General features: G+C 39.0%; 1 protein-coding gene across 3 annotated transcripts in view; it reads left to right on the plus strand.

The window, feature by feature from the left end:
* LOC122661470 (DExH-box ATP-dependent RNA helicase DExH10) overlaps nucleotides 1-23349 on the plus strand; it is a 47836-nt gene that overhangs the window by 17868 nt on the left and 6619 nt on the right. The window contains exons 10-17 of one of the 3 annotated variants that reach the window (XM_043856864.1): nucleotides 10726-10815; nucleotides 10937-11029; nucleotides 11447-11600; nucleotides 11705-11853; nucleotides 11935-12030; nucleotides 12374-12466; nucleotides 12673-12808; nucleotides 16938-16944. In XM_043856864.1, coding sequence (XP_043712799.1) covers nucleotides 10726-10815; nucleotides 10937-11029; nucleotides 11447-11600; nucleotides 11705-11853; nucleotides 11935-12030; nucleotides 12374-12466; nucleotides 12673-12783 — 786 coding nt within the window. In that variant the 3' untranslated portion in view covers nucleotides 12784-12808; nucleotides 16938-16944. Of the gene's footprint in view, nucleotides 1-10725; nucleotides 10816-10936; nucleotides 11030-11446; nucleotides 11601-11704; nucleotides 11854-11934; nucleotides 12031-12373; nucleotides 12467-12672; nucleotides 13039-16937; nucleotides 16945-23349 lie in introns of those variants that run through there. The other 2 variants (XM_043856863.1, XM_043856865.1) reach the window with 2 other exon arrangements.

The following is a 23349-nucleotide window of genomic DNA, read 5'->3' on the forward strand; positions in this document are numbered from 1 at the left end:
TTATTTTCTTGTGTGTTGTTCCTATGTCTTGGAACAAGTTTCTAAGTTTATTTGAGGAGAGTTTCTATGTATGGGGAATTGTTTTCTAGGTGTGGGAACTCCACTTAGCTTGGGAAGACCATCAGTCCACTTATTGTGAATTTGTGATGCATGTATCCAAGAGACATTTTGTGCTCTTCCTCCCCTATAAATAGAATTCGTGGAGGCTGCTATAGCCATTCCAGATTTTGAAAACAAAAGACTAAGTCTTCTTCCCTTTGAGGGTGCGTGTGAGTTATCAAGTGGCTTAGGTGAGAGTGCGAGACTCCTAAGGTGAGGCACTAGTGGGATTCTAGTTGTCTACAATTATCTTATTTTCTCTACATTATCAAGTTCAACTCATCAACTACACCAGCCGAAATCACCAAGTCAGCCAGCCTTCCTTTATCACAATCTTTCGCTTCATCCTCCTTCATTTGCAACCTTTTCTTTCCATAAAACCCTCCATCCGTGGCCCCTTTCTTTACCTTCCATTATACCAGAATCAATCTTGGCAGCAGTCATCTTTGTCTGCACCAAATTTGTATCAGAGCTATGTCTGATGTGGAAAGTAACTCCCGATCCCTTGAGGAAATTTCTGCTACCATGAAACAAGTGCTCGACTCCATGCACACCTTGTCAGCTCGAATACTACCCATAGAGCAACGACAATCCTCCAATCAACAATATGGAGGTTGGAAGTGAGCATCATCCACCAGCTGGCTCTTATGCTGCCAGCAGAGTCCCTTTGCAGCCCAACACCTATGCTCCACCACCACTACCGCATCATCCACCTACTTTTGAAGATTACATGCAATCATATTTTGATAAAAATGCTGGCCAATCTCTCCGAAGGCAAGATGATACTCATAAGTCAAGATGGAGTTAAAAGAGTAAAATGGAAAGCTCAATCCCCAGGTATTTCTCGACTGGCTGAATGCTATAGATGATTATTTTGAATGGTATGAGATGCCCGAATTAAGGAAAATCAAAGTCATCAAGACCAAGTTAACTGGTCCTGCTCGAGAATGGTGGAAAATGCATGAAAATAGGATGGCTGCCAAAGGCACTCCCATCACATCTTGGGAAGAAATGAAAGATGACTTGAAGGATAACTATCTTCCCCCTTCCTTCATTGACCGACTCCATGATCAAGTTCAATACCCTCCATCAAGGAACCTTATCCGTGGATGAATATACGGAACAATTTACTTATTTACTTTCTCAAACTGGTATTGAAGCTAGTGATGCTCAGCTCATGTCTAAATTCAAGCATGGCTTGAAACTTGAGGTTCGTAGAGCAATGGGAACCACTAGTCTCTGTGATATTAAGGACTGTTATCTAAAGGCCCTAGAAGCTGAAGATTTGTTAAAATTACCATTGGAGTCTTTTAACACTTCTACTAGAGATACTATGACTATTTTCAATCGGCCACCCAACAATAGGCCCCCTCTTCAATCAAGTGCTGTCTCTAGAGCTGTTGACAAAGGAAAGTCCCCTATGCAAGAGAGTGGAAAAAGCCAAACTTGTTATCATTGCAATCAGCCTGGCCATTTTGCTAAATTCTGCCCACAAAAAGCACGACTTGCTAATCTTGCTGTAGCTGAACCTGAACCTGAACCTGATGATGATATTGAAATTAATGATGGTTTACCCCTAGATGATGAAGATGAACAGGTTTTTGAAAGCCAAGAAGATGAATTAGAATTTCGTGATGTATATGTTGTACATCGTAATCTAGTGGTTGAAACACAAGGTGAGGACTGGCGAAGACAATATGTATTCTACAATAGAATGGCCTGTGGACCCAAAGTAGCCCAGGTTATTGTGGACAATGGTAGCTGTGTTAGTGTTGTATCACAAAGTTTTATTGCAAAAGTCAATCTCCTAATTGAGAAGCATCCACAACCATATAGGGTATGCCTCCTCAATATAATGGTTAATCAAAGGTGTTTGGTTCCGCTTAAGTTGGGTTCCTATGAAGAAGAAATCTGGTGGGATGTCATCCCTATGGGTATGACCTATGTCCTACTTGGTAGGCCCTGAATTTATGACAATGATGTAGCACTTGGCGGCAAGAAGAACCTTTGTCCTTTCATTCAAAGGAAAGAAGATCATCTTCAATCCTATGAACCTGCAAAATCTGAAGCAGCAAAGCAAACCAGCCAGCAATACACTAGTCCAAATGTCCGAGCAGAAGCTGGCGAAAGGTAACTCCGGTGGTGTTAAGCTTTTAGCTGTACCACACCGGTTACCACACTGGGAATTTGTAAAGGCAGGTACTGAGACTGGCCTTGTTTTGGCCTTGGTCTCAAAAGTAAATACCCCTACTCCCACAACTACTTATCTCAAGCCCATCCAGGCCCTGTTGAATGACTTTGCAGATCTTGTACCAGAAGAACTTCTAGATGAGTTGCTCCCAATGAGGGACATTCAGCATGCTATCGACCTTGTGTCGGGGTTTATCTTACCAAATCTTTCTGCGTACTGTTTGAGTTCGACGGAACATGCGTAGTTGAAAAGACAAGTTGAAGATTTGTTAAAGAATGGCTTTCTCCAAAAAAGCACGAGTCTTTGTGTTGTACCAGCCCTTCTCACCCCAAAAGAAAGATGGTTCGTGGCGAATGTGTATCGACAGCCGAGCTAGCAACAAGATCACTGTAAAGTACAGATTTCCAATCCCTCGGCTCGATGATATGTTGGACATGCTCTCCAACTCCAATATCTTTTTCGAAGATAGATTTAAAGAGCGGGTATCACCAAATTTGCATCCGACTTGGAGATGAATGGAAAACAGCTTTCAAAACTAAAGATGGACTCTATGAATGGAAAGTCATGCCTTTTGGACTTACCAATGCCCTTAGTACTTTTATGAGGGTGATGACTCAAGTATTGCGCCTATTCATTGGTTAATTTCTGGTTGTGTATTTTGATGTCATCTTGATTTATAGCAAGGACACAATTGATCACTTGGAGCATTTGCGCCGTGTGATGTGAGTTCTCCGTTCAGAGAAGCTATATATGTTAACTTGAAGAAGTGTTCTTTCATGCTGCCCAAGGTTTTTTTCCTTGGATTCATTGTCTCTTCTAAAGGCATCGAAGCTGATTTAGAGAAGGTTCAAAGCATCGTTGATTGGCCAATTTCAAAGATCATCATTGAAGTTTGGAGTTTCCATGGCTTGGCCTCTTTTTATCGACACTTCATCAAAGGATTCAACACCAATATGGCTCCTATCAGTCTATCACAGAATGTCTCTAAGGCAAAGGAAAATTTGAGTGGACACCTGTTGCAACTAATGCCCTCATTCAAATCAAGAAGTGTATGAAAGAGGTACCTGTCCTACGATTCCCCAATTTTGACATTATTTTTGAAGTATCTATTGATGCTTCCCATAGTGGTATTGGTGGCGTTCTTATGCAGGTTGGACACCCAATTGTATTCTATAGTGAGAAACTCAACGATGCCAAATGGCGTTATTCCACTTATGTTTTGGAGTTATATGCTGTAGTCCAAGTCTTGAAGCATTGGCGCCATTATTTGATTGGCAAAGAATTCATCTTATTTACTGACCATGAGGCCCTCAAGCATTTACATTCACAAAAGTCGGTAAGTCAGAAACATGCCAAGTGGGTAGCGTATTTGCAAGAGTTTGTCTTTGCTCTCAAATACAAGGCAGGCAAGGAGAATGTTGTGGCTGATGCACTTAGCCGAAAAGTATTGGTGCTTAATACTTTTTCAGCCTATGCCATGAATATTGACCACATCAAGACTGAGTACCCTATAGACAAAGACTTTTCCAAAGTCTATACAAATTTACAGCAAGGTGGGAATGATCCCAAATACTCACTGCATGATGGTTATTTGTTTATGGGCACTCGTTTATGTATTCATGCATCTTCCCTAAGGCAACACCTTATTCGGGAATTACATGGAGGAGGATTAGGTGGCCATTTTGGGTGTGATAAGACTCTCCTACAAGTAGCTGATCGCTACTATTGGCCTCACCTTCTTAAGGATGTTGAGCATGTGATTAAACAATGTTGTGCTTGTTAACTGGCGAAAGGAACTAAGCAAAATACCAGGTTGTACTTCCCGTTGCCCATTCCACATGCACCGTGCGTTCATATAACTATGGATTTGTGATCGGTTTTCCCCCCTACTCGAGACAAGCATGATTTTATATTTGTGGTTGTTGATTGTTTCTCCAAAATGGCACATTTTATCCCATGCCGCAAGACCTCTGATGCACGACACATTGCTACACTTTTCTTCAAAGAGGTTGTTCGCCTTCATGGACTACCTGAGTCTATTGTTTCGGATCAAGATGTCAAGTTTATGAGCTATTTCTGGAAGATCCTTTGGTTAAAGACCAATACCAAATTAAAGTTTTCAATGGCATTCCATCTGCAAACTGATGGACAAACTGAGGTTATCAATTGAAGTTTGGGCATTCTCTTGTGTTGTTTGGTGAGAGACTATGAGAAGACGTGGACTTCCATTCTTGATATTGCTGAGTTTGCTTTCAATAGTTCGGTAAACCGAACTACCGGTTGTACTCCCTTTGAAATTGTGCTTGGAGTTCAGCCCAACCGACCTATTGACTTGGTCCTGCTTCCCTCCCATGCACGTGATGCAGTACCAAGTGTTTACACCCGAAGGAAGAAGAAAAAGAAGAAATAGCCATGAAAGTAGGCTTAGATTGGAGCCGTAGCTTAGGTTTACATTTAGTAGGTTCTATACTTAGTTTATTTTCATGTTTTAGTGTTTTATTGAATTGAACCGGTTGAACCACTGGTTCAATTTAAGTGATTTAAGTCTTTTATTTTAAGTTGTTAGGGACAATTAGGTCATTTTATTGCTTGAAGTTATTAGCTTTTGATTTTTATTCATTCCCTTCCACGATTTATGAAGGAAGAGTTTAGTTTTTATTCATCCTTCATCAGTTTTCATCCAAAATTCAACCACAGTCCTTTCTCCTTACCCCTCACACTCGACTGTGAGTTCTGCCCCTAATTCTCATTCAAACCCTAAGATCCCCTCATCCATATAAAATCCAAAAAAACCCTAAATTCTGCATAGCCCAATTCAGCCATCAAAATTACACCATATTACAACCGAACACCCTTCTCATTGCTCCTAGCACTTGGCCAGAAGCCCTGCCCCAAATTCCCATCTCAAGCCCTAATTTCGACCTAAATTCTAAAATCCAAAACCCAAAACCCTGACCCTAATTTCTGAAATTCCAAATTCTTATCTAAATCTAATCAAACCTAGCTTATTAAACTCCCTAAAACTTGCCTATCATTACCATATAAGAGTTGGCTCATTACTCTCACCATAACCCTAGAATTGTCCTAATTTACATCAGTTCTGCCCATTTGAACCAGCAGCCCCTTTTGATCTAGTTGCTTGGCCTCTAGTAGGATCCTTCTCCGCATTGAGGCAGATGAATTCCTTCATCATATCACTGAAGTGCAAGCTGCTGTCTGACGAAGAATTGCTCTTAGTAATGATACTTATGCTGCCACTGCCAATAAGCATCGTCGCCTAGTCACATTTAATCCAGGAGATATGGTTATGGTTTGTATTCCTGTTGAGAGGACTACTCCTGGAACCACCCACAAGTTGAGCCCTTGCAAGATGGGTCCCTTCAAAGTCTTAAAGAAAGTTGGCCCGATCACCTATGTTCTTGAGCTACCACAGAATATGAACAATACCAATGAAGTTGACCCCGAGCATTCTTTTCGTCTTCCACAATTTAAAGCTCTTCCCAAAGAACACATTGAAGATGTTGTGGATGACAAATATGTTATGACATACAATAGTGGATGTTATCATCAATTTCTTATCATATGGAAGGGTCACCCAACAACAGATCTCACATGGATTCATGCAGATGATTTCAAGAGCATCGGTTAGGATCTTTATGACCAATACGTGTCACTTTTACATTCGGGGTCGAATGTTTCTCAACCAGGGAGGGTTGATGCAGAGCATCCTGCTGGTCCAGCGACCAGCCCAGCATCAAGAAGGCCTGATCACTATTTTGCCAAGAAGTATTCTCGGTTGAAGGCCCAGTCCAAGCCCACAGTCCAGCCTAAGCTCAAGGCCCAGCCCAAGACAAAGTTCCAGCCCAAGTTCCCACTTGGGTCTAGTAGGAACTGATTTTATTTTGGGGGTCAACCAGTCCAATTGTGGACCCTTGGGACTGCCAACTTCTGGTCCACAAGGCAACAAAAAGTCTTGTGACTTTTCAGCCCCCTAGAACAATTTATTATTTTCTTTTGTGTTGTTCCTAAGTCTTGGAACAAGTTTCTAAGTTTATTTGAGGAAAGTTTCTATGTATGGGGAATTGTTTTCTAGGTGTGGGAACTCCACTTAGTTTGGGAAGACCATCAGTCCATTTATTGTGATGCATGTACCCAAGAGACATTTTGTGCTCTTCCTCCCATTTAAATAGAATTCGTGGAGGCTGCTATAGCCATTCCAGATTTTGAAAACAAAAGACTAAGTCTTCTTCTCTTTGAGAGTGCTTGTGAGTTATCAAGTGGCCTAGGTGAGAGTGTGAGACTCCTAAGGTGAGGCACTAGTGGGACTCTAGTTGTCTACAATTATCTGATTTTCTCTACATTATCAAGTTCAACTCATCAACTACACCCGCCGAAATCACCAAGTAAGTCAGCCTTCCTTCGTCACAATCTTTCCCTTCATCCTCCTTCATTTGCAACTTTTTCTCTCCATAAAACCCTCCATCCGTGGCCCCTTTCTTTACCTTACATTATACCAGAATCGATCTTGGCAGCAGTCATCTTTGTCTGCACCACTGTTTGGTCCAATATCTTTGTTGAAGGTAGGGCTTTCATAGGCGATCGGAACCCTGGAGTTTCTTCCCCCAAGTCCTCTGTTGTGAGCAAGTAAACCAGTTGCCGGTCTGTTTTCACCTTTGCCACCAGGAGCAACTTCGGGGGGTTAATTTGATTCATCGAGTACTGTTTCACCAGATTGTTACTTGATTTTCATAGGACTGAAGTAGAGTGACATTCTCCCAAAATCTGGGTCCCATCAGAGTGCTGTGTAGGAAGATCCAACTCCCATCGTGTTTGGGCTTTCCGCCTCTGGTTTATTCTAGAGGTTGAAGACAACCCCCAAACCCTCTCCACGATTCCTTTTACTCTTCGTATTTTACTCCTTCAGTTCCAGTATTGCCCCTTCCTTTTCTTCATTATTCTAACTTGTTCTTAATTCATTTTAATTCCTACTTTACCCTTATTCTTTAAATAGTAATCTCAATTTTGTCTTCTCTTCTAGTTTACCTTATTTACCCTTTAAGATCTCCTTTAATTACGATACTGACATTCCATTCTGCCATTGCACTTATAAACTTCGAATATTTACTGTTTTGCCACTTGTGCTTATGTTTTGAGTTATCTAACACTTGGGTGGGCCCGTAAGCAATCTGAGCCGGGTTGTCGAATCCTGGATCCGCATCACCTTCTTCCTTCGTTGCAATTGGAGTGGGGCCTGAAGGCAAGGCAGCACCAACAAGGAGACCAAGGCGCCTGAATGCCAAGATGCCTAGGCAACGCCTTGACAACTATACTTCTCCATCTCAGGTGCACTGTTTTCTTTTTCCTTCAATTATTTCTTCAGTTCTTTCTTTTTTCTTCCTGGGCGGCACTTGCAGCCCATTTGTTCTTATCGATCTCCTTTCAACTGTAATCCTTTCAACCCCTAAGTTTCTGTGTTAGTATCTACTGTAGGGGCGACCTAATTTATGAAATCTGGAGTCCAGTACTTGTGTGGGCTGTGAGACACAACTTGAATCTCAGACTTGGTCTTGCTCACAGCCAGGTTCTGTTTCCGCTTTTAGATATTCCTTCTTCGATTTCTTTTTGGGGCGACTAGTTGTTGCATTCAAGAGGGAATTGGGTTGGCAACCATACCCTAACATTTTAGCTTTAACCGTGATCGTGTGAGGGAGTTCTCCCTTTGGGAACAACATCAGCTTACCGCCTCCCTCGTCTCCCATCATGAGGAAGTTCTTCTATATGTTATTAACAATATAATTCCTGTTATATACATCTAAGTCCCTCAGTTTCAATCCTTGTTTCTTTACATCCTCACTCCCTTTTAAATATCAGAATAGGCCTTTCCCATTTAAAATACAGATTGGCCCTTCTCTTTTGGAGTTAACTATTATGCTGCCATTGAGCCTATTTGTCCTTTTGTAAAGGATATTGAACTTTGCGCTATTTATAGTGTTGCCACTAAACTCGAGTTATCTAGTATTCTTGTGCATAGTTGTCGAGGTGCCTAGTCACCCCATCCATTATATCTAGTATAGCAATGACATAATTCTGCTTATATGCTACATCAAGAATCAACATTTAAGCTACATCAAGAATCAACATATAAGCCACATTAATACAATATGTTATAATTATTGCTAGTAATGACTTAATATAAGAAAACCAACAAATAATGAACAAACTATAGGAAAAGTATAGGTTCTGTCAAGATGTTATACATTTATTTTTATCAAAGCTTACAGACAATAACTTGAGATTGTCTTCTATCGAAGTTGAAACCTTCCTTGCTGGATCCCAGGAAAGCTTCCCCCATTTTGACTTGAGGGTGCTTACCCCCAGCAACCCCCTATGCCAAACCAGTTGAGTGCAAGGGGATTAGATGTCTGAATCCTGATACCCACCCTCCGATATAAAAAAACATATTCATCGAAAATCAATATACTAAGGGCATAATAGCATATAATTAAGAAACTGAACTACATGTACAAATCATGTAAATAATTAAGAAACAGAATTAAATATATCCAAGTTCACATTTCACAACAAACTCATACATCCAAAATCCAATGGCTAAACAATAGCAGAAGCGAAGAACTGACCAATTGTTCACATTTAACAACAAACTTTGATTATGATAAACTAACTAGCAGTAAAAACTAATTAACTAAAAACTTCAGTTCAATTGTAAGACTGAAGTAAATGTGTAGCAATAAACTAGCAGCACCCACACATGATAGCAGAGAAGGGAGAGTAAGAAACAGAGAATATAAGAAATGGCAAAATGAAAAAAAAAAATGAAGCAAAAAGCAGAACAATAAATTCCAGCTGATAGCATTCTAATGAGTATTGAGTAATGACTGCACTGTATATAGTCTAAAAGAGCAGAATTGTAGACCACACTATTGACAGATGTGCACCCTTCTTCAATGCAACAATTGCCTACACAAGAACTGAGGTATTTAGTCCAATATCAAACTTCTAAGTTCTACCACAACTAAAAATAAACAGAAGGAATCCGTACCAGTAAAATAGACTAATGTAGTCCAGGATCTGTTGGTAGAGGACCAACTAGGAGCCAGTAAACCAGGATCTGTTATGAACAGGTGAATCGGCTAGGTCAAAATAGGGTTTTTGGTGAACTTAGGATTAGGGTTTGAGGTGTTGGTTATGCTAGGCAGGTGTAGGGGAGTCTATCAGGGTAGGTCTGAGATGTTTTGATGGGCGGAAGTGTGTAAACTAGAATGGCAGCAGGTTAGGTTTACGGGTTTCGGGTTTTTGAAAAAGAGAAAAAGAGGGGGATCTAGGGTTTTAGGATGGGAATTTGGGGCTAGGATTTGGATCGATTATTCCTAATATAGGGAATGAAATTCGATTCAGGTATGGTGTGTTTCTGATGGTTGGATTGGTCTGTGAAGAATTTGGGTAATGGGATGATCTCCAGAATTAGGTGGGATGTTGTGGTTTGAATGGGGTAATGGGAAAACAGTTTGGTTTGAGTTTTCCAATTGGGGAGGAGAATACTCGATCCAATTATATGAAGGTGTTGTTAGCTGAATGGTTTGTTAAGAATTTTGGGAGATGGGTAGGAAAATTAGGGTTTTGGGGAGGTTGGGAGGATTAGGAGAAGAATGGGTATTGATGGGATGATTCAAACTTACGGTTGTTGCTAGGGCAGCTCAGTTGGTTAGAGGATCTTGAATAAATTTTGAATCTTGGTCTTGAACAACATTTATCTCTGGAATATACATTTATTAATTCCCTAAAATCATATGTGCGAGGCTAAATTCTGTTTGAGATTTGGTTTGATGGCCTTGGCCTTTCGATGTTTGTATAATCATGATGCACGTTTCCATGCTGTGTCACAGACATGGATAGATGAGGGTTGGTCCCTGTGAGAAGAGGGGTGTCATATATTTCACGGATTGAGTTCCAGTGCAGAAAGAGAAGGGGAGGCAGTTATGAAGAGAACCCAAATTTTCATAAAATGGAAAAATGCTTATGTGAATCTAGTGCATTTTTGTAATTGTCACTTTCGACTAGCTTTTGAGGCACTTCCTCTACCTTTTGTGAACCTCTGCCAATGAGATGGATGTTCATCCTTTGTGAATGTGCTTACCCGTTTCTGCCGCATGGCAAGTCATGATGGATGGTGATCGTTGCTAATGGATTAGATATATGTATAATGTGTCAGATTATTCAGGAACTATTCTCTGTTCAGAAATCTCTCTTTTGGTCAACCCCATGTAGTAACTTCTCATCAAAGAAAAGAACATGTCATTCTCTTCACTATGCTTAATCTAAGATCTTTGCCTGCTGTGGGCACAGAGTAGATAGCTAAACCAGCAAATTTTGAGATTTTAAGTTTTGCTCTATTCTAAATTTTAACTATTTGGCAGGATATGGGAATTGAGGACCCTGAGTTTGTTGAGTTGGTCAATAAAATAGAGGAATTGGAACAGCGGTTATTTGCCCACCCAATGCATAAGGTTTGAAATGTTGATCAAAATCAATATGAAGCATCTATATATCTGTGCTCTTTGAATATATTTGTCTATTAGAACAACTTGCATGAGCTTGATGCAATTTGGTAAAATATCTGCTTTGCAGTCTCAAGATGAGCAACAGGTCAAGTGTTTCCAAAGGAAAGCAGAGGTGAATCATGAGATTCAAACACTCAAATCTAAGATGCGGGACTCCCAGGTATTCAATATTTTCATTATAGGATCCAATGGTCCTGATGTGTCTATGAAATATGGAGAGGCACACTCTTGCTAAGACAGGGAGAAGAAATAATACTATCCTGCCTTCATGCAAAATACATCCAAGTGTTTTGAGACCTGGCCAGAAAATTGGCCCAAGAACATTATGGTGCAACCATGTATATTTGTCTGGCTTGGTTGATTTGAGCCCTGGTAATCTCCGGGGTGGGGGTAGTCTTGAATCTTCATTTTGCTATTCGTGTAGCCAACACCACCCTCCCCCCCCTGGTTCCTTAATCTTTTATCTTTTGTAGAAATGTTATTATGTGGCTGATGTTGTTTGGAAAGTTTCAGTGGAAATTCTATCATGCTGCATTTCAATTATTTGTTATTTAATCGCATACAATGGTTTCTGTAGCTTCAAAAATTCCGTGATGAGCTCAAGAACCGTTCGCGGGTTTTGAAGAAGCTTGGCCATATTGATGCTGATGGTGTTGTTCAATTAAAGGGGCGTGCTGCTTGCTTGATAGACACAGGAGATGAACTCCTTGTTACTGAACTGATGTTCAATGGTGAATAATATGCCATCCACTTTTATTATTATTATTATTATGTGGAGTATATTGTCACTGACTCACTAGATGTCTATATGATTTCTGGTTGAATCGTTGCATAGGTACGTTTAATGATCTTGATCATCACCAAGTTGCTGCTCTTGCTAGCTGCTTCATTCCTGGGGATAAATCAAACGAACAAATACATTTGAGAACCGAACTTGCAAAACCATTACAGCAACTCCAGGACAGTGCGAGAAGAATAGCAGAAGTGAGTAATGTACTGTTTTATTTGTTTGAGTTTGCACATTGTTTTTGTGAAGCAGTTTGATCTTGCTGCATATGGCTGCAGATACAACGTGAATGCAAATTGGAGGTAAACGTTGATGAGTATGTGGATTCAACAGTAAGACCATTCTTGATGGATGTGATCTACTGTTGGTCGAAGGTTAGTGATATCATTTGCTTTTGCTGTAAATAAGAAATGGGGGAAGTTTTCATACACGGCCGCGTAAGCATGAACGGTCGTGTCCCCTCTCACAAAGAGTTGGAAAAGTCATAAACCCCCACCCATTAATTAATGCTTAGAAACTCCCACCCGCTCACATTCACGGCTTACACAGCTGTGTATGAAAACTTTCCCCATAAGAAATTAAGTGGTTCTTTTGATCAATATCATGGTTCTTTGTGAACTCAGTTAATCCGAGAGCTAATGTTTCTTCTATTCCAAGTGGTTCATGATATTCTACTATGTAACTTTGACAAATTGTTTCTTCTATTCCCTGTTTCAGGATGCCACTTTTGCAGAGATTATAGAAATGACTGATATCTTTGAGGGTAGTATCATACGACTTGCTAGAAGGCTTGATGAGTTTTTGAACCAGGTAACTGGGAATTTGGGTGCCCAACCTCACCAAGGGAGAAAAAAGAAAAACACTTTAACTGCTTAACTGCTTAACTGCTTGAGGGCCAATTGATTGGCGTTTCATACTTATTATGCATTGTGTAAATCTTAATAATTTAGTTTTGGAATTTTTTACCTAACAATCTGTCATACATTGTTGTAATTCCTTGTTTTTGGTGTTTTTAGTTGTGTGCTGCTGCTCATGCAGTGGGAGAGGTTGATTTGGAGAACAAGTTTGCTGCTGCCAGTGCGAGCCTTCGGCGAGGTATTATGTTCTCGAATTCACTATATTTGTGATCTATGAGACGTCTTTGCCTGATTGTGATCTAGTGAGACTACCATTAAACAAGCACATGGTTGGAGCCAGGGATCAGTTGGATGTGATTTCAACTGACATCATGTGTTTCCTTGTTATTGTTAGATATTTGAAAGTGTTTCTGTACCAAACTGTATTTTTTTAGCGTTAGTGTGTACATGGAATTTTTTTTTTGTTGGTAGAATTTGTACATGGAATTTGAGGAACATGAAAATGTATACATAGTTCAAAGTTTTCCATATTTATCAGTGGCAGCTTTTGTTCTATTTTTTTTTTTTTTTTTTGAAAAAAAAAGTCATGGTCTTGAATAGCCATTTCAATCAAAATACCCTCCCATGTATTGGCTTGCATCTCATGTATATTCATGCACGGTTATGGTATATTCCGACAACATGGTACTCTACCACAGCCCAGGATTTTCAAAGCTCTGGTTTGCCACGTGGAGAACTCCGATAGTGCTGAAACATGACATAGTAGGGGATCTAGGGGTATACCTGTTTATAAAATTTGGGTCCTATCTGATCTGCCACAAGATGATTGTTGTCATTTTAAGAGCTTGGAGGTACCAGGCTTCCCATTTCTTTCTTCACTGTTTGAAGTAATTATGTATTTTAAAGCATTCCTTTGAATTCTGCCCATAGGATTTGTTGCCCTTGGGACATTTCTTATTTAGTCAAGAGTGTAGTGTAGATAATCATCTAGAGGACACAATTGTTTCTCTCAGATTTTGATCCAAGGGGTTGTGTACAAGTTGGCTTGTACTTTTAACCCAATGGAGAAGATACCACATGAATATGTTTCACGTGCGTAGTAGAGTTCTGTATGTGCTAGGCGATGAATCAGACCGACTGAGGAAGAAAAGATATGGTCTACTGTAAATTAATTGAAACAACGTAATGGGAACCTAGTTGTTCCAACCAAGCCTTGAATCTGAACTTCTACTTTGCTAGAGAACTAAGAGCTCTTCCTCTCTCTCACCTTCGCTCTTTTAATCAGTCTGGACACACTAATATCTTTGAAAGTTATAGGTTGGGTTTTGGGAATACTGAAATTATTAGTCAAATATTTAAGCTCTATATCTCTCAAGTGTACTCCACTCTTAACAACCATACAAGATGGAGGCAGGTATTCATCAAGATGTCAACCATGTGGATTTGTTATCTTAAGCCGCATCAAGATGTCATACACATCATTTCAATAGGATCGATAGTTCTTTACTTCATTTGGCATGAAAGAAACCAGGTTATTAACACGTATGCAATTCAAACCCATATTGAGTGGTAAACCTGATTAACAAATGGGTCAATTGTTTCAATAAGGATAACATGAAGTCGGTTGGGCAAATCTGAACCAGCCTCGTTCTTTTGTGTTGTACTTGGTGAAACTATGACTATCTGAAGTGGAATTCTAGAGGCACTATCAGACAACATGGAGTGGATTATTTTGGAAATAGATTGCAAAGAACTCTGGTCTTATGTTTCAAGAGCAACTGATACTGTCATTGTATCGATTCAATCTGTGATTGAGGGTATTTTATATTTGTCCAGTTACTTCCGTGATTGTAAGTTTTAAATTGTTTCTATGGAGTTGAACAAGACTGCAAATTTCCTAACTAGGAAAGTCTTGTGGTTGACTTGTACGATAATTTGGCCTTATTCCAGTCCGTGGTTGACTGATTCGTATGTCTCGGCAACTATGAGTTTGTTATGTTCAAATGAATAAATTTCTTTCTACCCAAAAAAAAAAAAAGAAAAAAGAAACCACTGCTGAAGCAAAAAGGAAAAATTATTGAGAAAGGACTTCCTTGAAGAGTTGACAGAACAGGGCATCAAGCACGTAGAGGTGTGAACTGCCTCAACTGCTGTTGTGCATCGACTTGAAAGAGTGAACTTTTATTAATTCATGGTCTTGTATTCAATAGTCGGTACTTGTTTGATCTTTTTGATGAGGCAAACATAACTGAGTGAATTTGTTAGGCCTGCTCATGATCTAGCCAATAAGACTAGACGAACCAAAACAATGGGATAGGATGTCTGCTTGTAACATTGATCCTTGGTTCTTCCTAGTTTTTGTTTAATGCAAAATTTTTTTTTTTCACCAGAAAAAGGGAAAAACTTTGGAGAACTCTACTTTCAAGGTTTGTTTAGCATTTTGGAGAATAGGAGAAGCGTTTTGGAGAATAGGAGAGAATTAAATTAATAAGGGAATGAAAAAATGAATTTACTGTTTCCCATTGGTGTCGGCCCTTATAACATTGGAAAGAGCCAGTGGGAGAAACTGTCTGTACATAACTGGATCTCATGGATAGACTGTAGGAATCCCATTAGGAAATTTACACAACTATTAATCTCTCTCACATGATTACATGAAGAGATAGCTCCGAAAGCAGTTCCTCAACTCAAGAATATCATCCACCAAGCCAATAGAGTGGAAAATTATGTGCTCCATTTGTTGCCAGGTCCATTTCCTCAATTCCTGCTAATAGGAGGTTGGGTGGTCATTTTTGCCCCCTATTAGAGGAACTTGGGGGAAATGGAGAATATAATAATCCAATAGAGTGCCATGGAATTTAAAAGCGCCTACAGATCATTTGAACCTCAACTAAGGAGTCTGATCTCACTTAAATCTGAGAGAGATTCAAGGATTTTGCCTTCAAAAGACCTTTTTTTTTTTTATTGCCAATAATTCAACAAGCACAATATTGTCAGAGCAAAAATTGCATCCCCAGAAGAATCATGTCCAATGGAACCATCACAATGATTGCAACCTATATATCCCAGAGGAGGACATGCCCAAGTATATATGTTGTTGGGATGCGATGATGGTAAGAAACCTGGAATATTTCCAACGATCAAAGAAGCTCCTAATTATATATTACTGCTGGTGTCAGGCACCTGAGTATGTTGTTTATCAGAGTATCATGCCCGAGTGTGGTGAACAATCAATCTAATGGAGAATACTGATAGGCTTTTTCCTTTCCTTATGATGTAATAAGAAAATCATATTGTTGCGTTCACCCCATAGCCTGCCTGTACACCGTAGCGACCATAAATTTCCTATGTCCCATGAATTCAATGGAGTTTTGGAATATCCACTCAACTGTAAGACCCCTTTCCAGACCACCGAAGAGAAGGAACAATATTAATTGGAAAAACAAATGATCTATCTCGTCTCTGGAGAATTATGGCATAGAAGATAGGTGGTGTCGATGTTGATGCCCCAATAAGACAATCTGCATTGAGTACGTGGTTAATCTTTGATGAAAGGCCAACCAAACTATGAAAGAGAAACGAGGTTGAGTAGATGGAAACCAGATAAGATCAGACCATTGAACTTTATTTCTAGCTTCGCACACTATCTCCCAAGCCATTTTAAGGGAGAATTAGCAATTTGAAGTGACTCCAAACCGCTAAATCTTCCTAAAGTTTAGTATGTATTCTGGTGCTGGATATCTCTTCTAATCGTTCAGTAATCACTGGATCCACGACAGAGGTATCCCATATGATCCGTCGTCTATATGCAACACATCAACATGATCGAAGGTAAACTGACCAAGAGCGTCAGCAATCAATGCACCTGAGTAACAGATTGGACCACTTGGTAACCATGGATCAAACCATAGCATGGTTCCTTTGTTAGGGTTTAGGGTTTAAGCACAAGGTTGCTTAAAGCATTATACCCTGAGTATCGAGTTTGGAATACCCAGACTGCTGCCTCCAGCTAGTTTTTATAGGAAAACTAAGGTTTAGGTCAGATGGGTTAATTACTAGATTGCCCCTCACAGCCTGAGCATTAATACAAGTAGGATTATGTTAAAACATATGAAGGGATATTACATAAATTCCCTTACAATCTCCTCCTATGTTCTACATATATCCACCACACATGTATAGAAAACCATTGTTCAATCAGTAATTGAATCAATATAAATTGAATAAGTTGAATATCAACAATCCAATAAATCAAGTAAATAAACTTCAAGAAATAAAACTAGGGTTTTAAGTCAAAACTAAACCCAATAATAAATCCGAAGTTCCACATGCAAGTGGATAAACCAAAAGAAATAGTCAAAAGAAAAAGTCCTTACAATCTATGTGACTTTACTCATCAAGTAAGTCATCCTCATCGAGATCCAGGTTCAACTGTTCTCCTCCATCTTCGTCATTCTCTGTAATTCGTCAAATATGAATTTCATAAGATAATATGAATTCAATCATTTGTACAATAGTATCTAGTTCAACAATAAGAACTTAGTACATTCCATATATGGCTGAAGATAAGTAAAAAACCAATAAGCATCATCATCAAGTTTCTTTACAAGAACTCGATCTTATATAGTCTTTATCACAAGGACCATATCATGTTTCCATTTGAAATATTGTGTTCGTTATATCAGTCATAGATTTATGTTGTATCATCAAACCTGGAACGGTACACCATACTATGAAAGACATGTCATCAAATTTGAAATGACATAAAGACTAGCACAATATCATTGAAACATATCAAACATTTTCCATATTCCTTTGTGGAATAACAAAGTAAGGAAACTTCACATGAAGAATTTGCTACACCATCAAGTTTGGAATGGATTCACAAACCCCCATACTTAGTAACCTAACTAAGTTATCTGAAACATGTAAACTGTCCCGAATGCTTTCCAATGCTAGATGAGATTCGAATAATTCAAAATAACACTGGGTTAGGTTAAGACATGACTAAATGGTCTTTAACCCCATCTCCCCCGTAGTTTTGAATGCTCGATCTTTGTTCAATCCCTTTGTAAGGGCATCTGTCGTATTATCCTTTGATCTCACATCAATCAAAGTGATAATCTCTTGTTCTGTTCGATAATTCAGCATGATTCAGCCTGATGTGTCTCCTCTTACCATTAAAGAGTGAGTTATTCACTATTGTCTTTGTTGCTTGATTATCACAGAATATAAATATAGAGTTTAACTTAAAACTCCTCAATGGAATATCCATGATCAGATCCTTTATCCACTCTACTTCATCTCCTGCAGAAGCTAGAGCATAAAGTCCGATTCCATAGATGACAGAACAATACCAGTCTGTCTCTTGGATTTTCATGCTACAACTACTCCTCCTAGTGTAAATACATAACCACTGGTGGATTTGCTGTCTCCCAGATCTGAGCACCAAGATGCATCAGAATATCCTTCCAAAGTTGAAGGATGTCCAGTATAGCATAGAGCATAGCTTAGAGTACCCTTAAGGTATCTCATCAGCCTTGTCAGGGCATCCCAATGCTCTTTTCTAGGATTACTAGTGAAACGACTCAGCATGCCTACCGTAAAGGCTATGTCTGGTCTAGTGCAACTCATTACATACATGAGACTATCAATCAGTTTAAAATATTCTAACTGATTAACGGTGTCACCTGTGTTAGGTTTCAACCATTTGTTATAGTCATAGGGTGTATCAATCGATTGACAATCACTGTATCCCCAATTAGAAAGTAGCCTCTCAATGTAATGAGACTGACTAATGGTGATCTCTTGCTCACTGAAGCTTACTCTCATTCCAAGAATGGTGTCTACCACACCAAGATCTTTCATGTTGAATTCTTTGGACAAGATTTTTTTAATGTCACTCACTACAGAAAGATCAGAACCTAGAATCATCATGTTGTCTACATACAAACAAATAATCGTGACCTTGTTTGACTCAGACAAAAAATAAAGGCACTTATCCGAGTTGCTGGTTTGAAAACCAAGACTTTTTATTGTCTTGTCAAACTTCTCATGCCACAATTTAGGTGCTTATTTAAGACTATAGAGAGATTTATTTAATTTACAAACTCTTGTTTCAGAACCTTTCATGACAAACCCTTCAGGTTAGTTCATATAGATTTTTTCTGTTATGTCTTTATTTAAGAAAGCCGTTTTTACATCCATTTGATGTACAACATAGTGCTCAATAGATGCTCTGGCAAGAAGAATTCTTATCATTGCCAAATGATAGATCGGGGAGTAGATGTCAAAATAATCTATCATTCTCACCTGGGTATAGCCCTTAGTTACTAACCGAGCTTTATACCTGGCTATAGACTCATCCGGATTAAGCTTCTTCTTCAGTACCCACTTATACCCTATTGTCTTGGCCCCCTTTAGGCAGATCAACAAGGTGTCAGATCTCATTCTGCATTAAAGAGCTCATTTCCTCGTCAATGGCTTCTTTCTATAGCAGTGAGTCCCTAGATCTTATCGCTTCCTTATAGGTGGATGGATCGGCCTCTAGATGGTAGGTCACAAAATTCTCTCCAAAATTCTTGGGTACTCTATCTCTAGTAGATACTCTTCTAGATTCTGATTCAGTAACCATTGTGGGTTGAGTATCAGAAACAATTGGTTCATTATCCATGGGTGATTCTATAACCATTTCTGTCAGATCAGGCAAGGCCAGGCCTTTATCTCTGAGGAATTTATCTTCAAAGAATATAGCATCCTTAGATTCTATCACCACATTGGTTGATAGATCTAAAAATCGATCTACAGCACTGTCTTCTGCACAACTTACATACACACAAGTGTTTAGTTCTAGTTCCCACCTTAGGTCTTCTAGGGTCTTGTATCCTAACATAAGCTATACAACCCCAAACCTTAAGAGTGTCATATCTACAGGAATGGTTATGCCATAGTTCATATGGTGTAAAAGTCAATTTTGAATGTGGTAGTCTATTTAGAATGTGATTTGCAGTCAACACTGCTTCTCCCCAATAGCAAGAGGGCATGCCAGCTGTCAATAACATGGAGTTTAACATCTCTGTTAACGTCCAGTTCTTTCTTTCAGCTATGCCATGTGATTGAAGTGAGTAATGAGCAGTAGTTTTAAGGATTATGCTCACAGAGGCACAGAATTTATTGAACTCTGTCAATTTGTATTCACCTCCCCTATCACTTCTAAATCTTTTAATTTTCAAGTTCAACTGATTTTCTACCTTATTCTTGAAAATTTTAAAATTCTCAAATGCTTCATCTTTAAATTTTAACAGGTATAAATGACAATATCTAAAAAAATTGTCTATAAGTGTTATCAAATACTTTCGATCTCCTTTAGTTGTGTAGCTTTTAAAGTCATAAATGTCAGAATGTATAAGTTCAAGAAGTTGAGTGCTCCTAGAAACCGGTCTGAAAGATTTTCTAGTTATTTTAGTTTGAGCACACACTTCACATCTGTTAAATCTAATTAAAGTGTCTAATGATAAATCATGAGTTTTAGCTAGTTTGAGTATTTTCCTATAGTTCACATGTCCTAACCTACAGTATAGTATTTTGGGATCAAGTGAAATATGGTTAACCTAGTTTATTATCTCATTAGCTAAACTCAACATAAACATACCATTCAAATTATAAGCACATCCAAAATAAAAGGAGTTAACAGATAGTGTTACTCGACCACTACTAAAAGTAATAGACATGCCAACATCAAGCAAAATTTCCATTGAAATTAAATTCTTTTCAAAATCAGGAAATATTTTAATATTTTTCAAAGTTAATATTTTACCTGATGAAAGAACCAAGTTCGCTGTCCCTTGTTGAATCACTTCCACGACGTCTCCATTTGCAACAGTGACAGTCTCTGCTACTTGAACAACATCAGTGAGCAAGTTCTTGTTATTGCAAACATGACAAGTTGCTCCAGAATCTAACCACCAATCTGAAGATGTACTGGCCAACTCCTTACCCTTGCCAACTATGGCAACAAAGTTAGTAGGCTCAGTCTTGTCCACTAACATGTGAATTTTCTTCTGTGGTGTGTCAGTGTTCCCTTTCTTAGGACCCCTACACTCAGATGCATAGTGACCCCACTTTCTACAGTTGCGGCACTTGCCTTTCTTTTTAAAGTTAGTCTTTTTGGCCTCCAACTGTTGGGGTTCTTTCTTATGTGGTTTGGACTGCCTAGGATTTTTCTTGGGTTGTGAAACTAAATTGGCAGATGCCTGTTGTTGTTTCACCATCTCCAAGTTATTCCTGACTCTGTTCTCATCTTCGATTCTAATGAACCATTTGAGATCATCCAGCCCCACTTGTGTTTTCTTCCTATGCATCTCAGTTTTAAAGGAATGCCAGGTAGATGGTAACTTAAAAATAATTACACCCACTAAGAATGCATCAACAACAGAGATATTTTTTTAGTTCAGTTTTGTTCTCAAGTTCTCAAAGTCTATAACTTGAGGAGTGATTTCCTTGTCTTCTTGAAACTTGAAATCCATAAACTTGTCAACCAAGTGAGTCTTTGATAGGTCCTCCTCCTTTTTGAATTGGGCTTCTAGGTTTTTCCAAATCTCTTTTGTAGTCTCATATTTACTATAGGTCTCTACCAGCCTATCTGACAGGCAGTTCAATAAGTAGTCTTTGCAAAAGTCCTCATCACTTATCCATTGGGTTTCAGTTAGGCCCGTATAATCAGAAAAAGTATTTACCATAGTGTAGAAAATATTGAGGTACTTTAGTCCAAACTGAGTCCTCTTTTTTCAAGAACTGAACTTAGAGCCACTAAAGCTTTCCAATTTGATCATCTCAATTGGAACAACATGTTTCTCCATTGTTATGTGATTTGTTTATATGCTTAAGGAAAAAATTCAATTAAAAATAAATGCTCCAAGGAACAATCACACCTGAGATGGAGAACCCTGGATTTAGACGGCGGAGGAAAGGATGGTAGCGGTGCAGCGGCGTCGACACTCGCGGTGTGTACGCTAGTGCTGGCTGGTACGGGTCATTGACTGCTGATCCTTGACGGCTGGCACTGGTCGCAGCCCGCAAATAGTGACCGAACCCAAAAAAGGGTTTGATAAATCAAATAAAAAAAGTATACTTTCTGCCATCGTATTTTGCAAAACCCCCTTTCTCTTTTTTATTTTTTATTTTTTACAATCAATCAAATCAACAATGCTTTTTCACTCTTTTGTCTTCTTTTAAAATTCAAAGCTTTCCTTGTGAATAGAGACAAAAAGATGATTGCAGACTTCACTTTTCTTTATTTGTTTTTGAAATCAATCAATAAAAAACAAGGGTTATAAGAGAATACCTTTGAAGAGAAAAACGAAGACTTATCTCTTAAAATCCAGAACGTTAATGGGCACTTAAACTTATTTACTTTAGCCTTTGTAGTCAATGCGAGGAGAGCAGTGAATCGAAGACAAAAAGCTTGATTGGACAAAAACTGTGGATCCGATCACCAAAAGCCGATCAAAGAGGGAAACAAAATTAATGTAATGGATTACCCAGACTGCTGCCTCCAGCTAGTATTTATAGGAAAACTAGGGTTTAGGTCAGATGGGCTAATTACTAGATTACCCCTCATAGCCTGAGCATTAATACAAGTAGGATTATATTAGAACATATGAAGGGATATTACATAAATACCCTTACATCCTTCACCTTCTTTTTGAGTAGATATCTGATGCACTTCGTTGTAACATCACGAGTTCTTAAGATCGCCTTGAATTGAAGGTCGTCGTGCACTGAGTTGGGATCGAAAGTGACCAAATGGAGTGCTTCTGTAACCACCTGTGTTTGACAAAGTGAACCCAACAATTCATGGACTTAGAGGCAATGTTCCATATATATATCTGCCGCATCAAAGCAGCTGTATTCCCACTCAGTCAGATGGCATAGGGCAAGCCCACCCTTGTCCTTAGGCTTTGCATATCGATTTCCAAGAAATCTTGTATGCACCCTTATTCGAGTTCCCCCACCATAAGAACTTTGCCATTATATTTTCTAATTTGCTGAGAATATGCCGGGGAATATGGAAGATATTCAACCAATAAGCAATGTTGCCCATGACAATGGATTGTAGAAGGGTTAATCTACCAGCATAGGATAAGGACTTGACTCTTCAAGAAGACACTTCTTTCCACTTTGGCAATAAGACCCACATAATCATGAGGCTTGAGAGATTTAGAAGGCAAAGGAACACCCAGGTATTTAATGGGTATATTAGCCGTGGGGATTCCTAGAGGATTATTGAAATAGGACTCCACCTCCAAAGGACAATTAGTAAAGAAAATACTTGACTTACAGTGGTTGATGATGAGGGCATTGCTAACTGTTGCTTTCCCAAACACAGAGATCATCGACGAGACAAACCGATGTGATTTCAGGTTTGCTACAAAATTGGTGATAAGAAAAAAGGCCATTTTTAGCTGCATATGCAAGAGAATCAGTGAAAACCTGAAGGACAATATTAAATAAGAAGGGAGACATTGGGCATTCTTGTCTCAACCCTCTATTCGCAGAAAACTTGGGTGATTGTGCAGCATTGAGAAATACAACGTAGTTTGGATCAGTAATACATCGAGAAATCCAGGCTATAAAACGAGGGGGAAAATTCAACCGCAAGAAGAGGGTAAATAGAAAACTCCACTAGATAGAGTCATAAGCCTTCCTCGATCAGGTCTAATTTAGTGGTAAAATCATACCTCTGTTGCAATGATAATCATGAAGTAACTCTTGACATAGTAGAATATTATATGTTATTTGCTTCCCTTCCATGAATGCCGATTGGTAGCAACCCAC

This window comes from Telopea speciosissima, chromosome 5 (assembly GCF_018873765.1).
Source record: "Telopea speciosissima isolate NSW1024214 ecotype Mountain lineage chromosome 5, Tspe_v1, whole genome shotgun sequence".
NCBI classification, from domain to species: domain Eukaryota; kingdom Viridiplantae; phylum Streptophyta; class Magnoliopsida; order Proteales; family Proteaceae; genus Telopea; species Telopea speciosissima.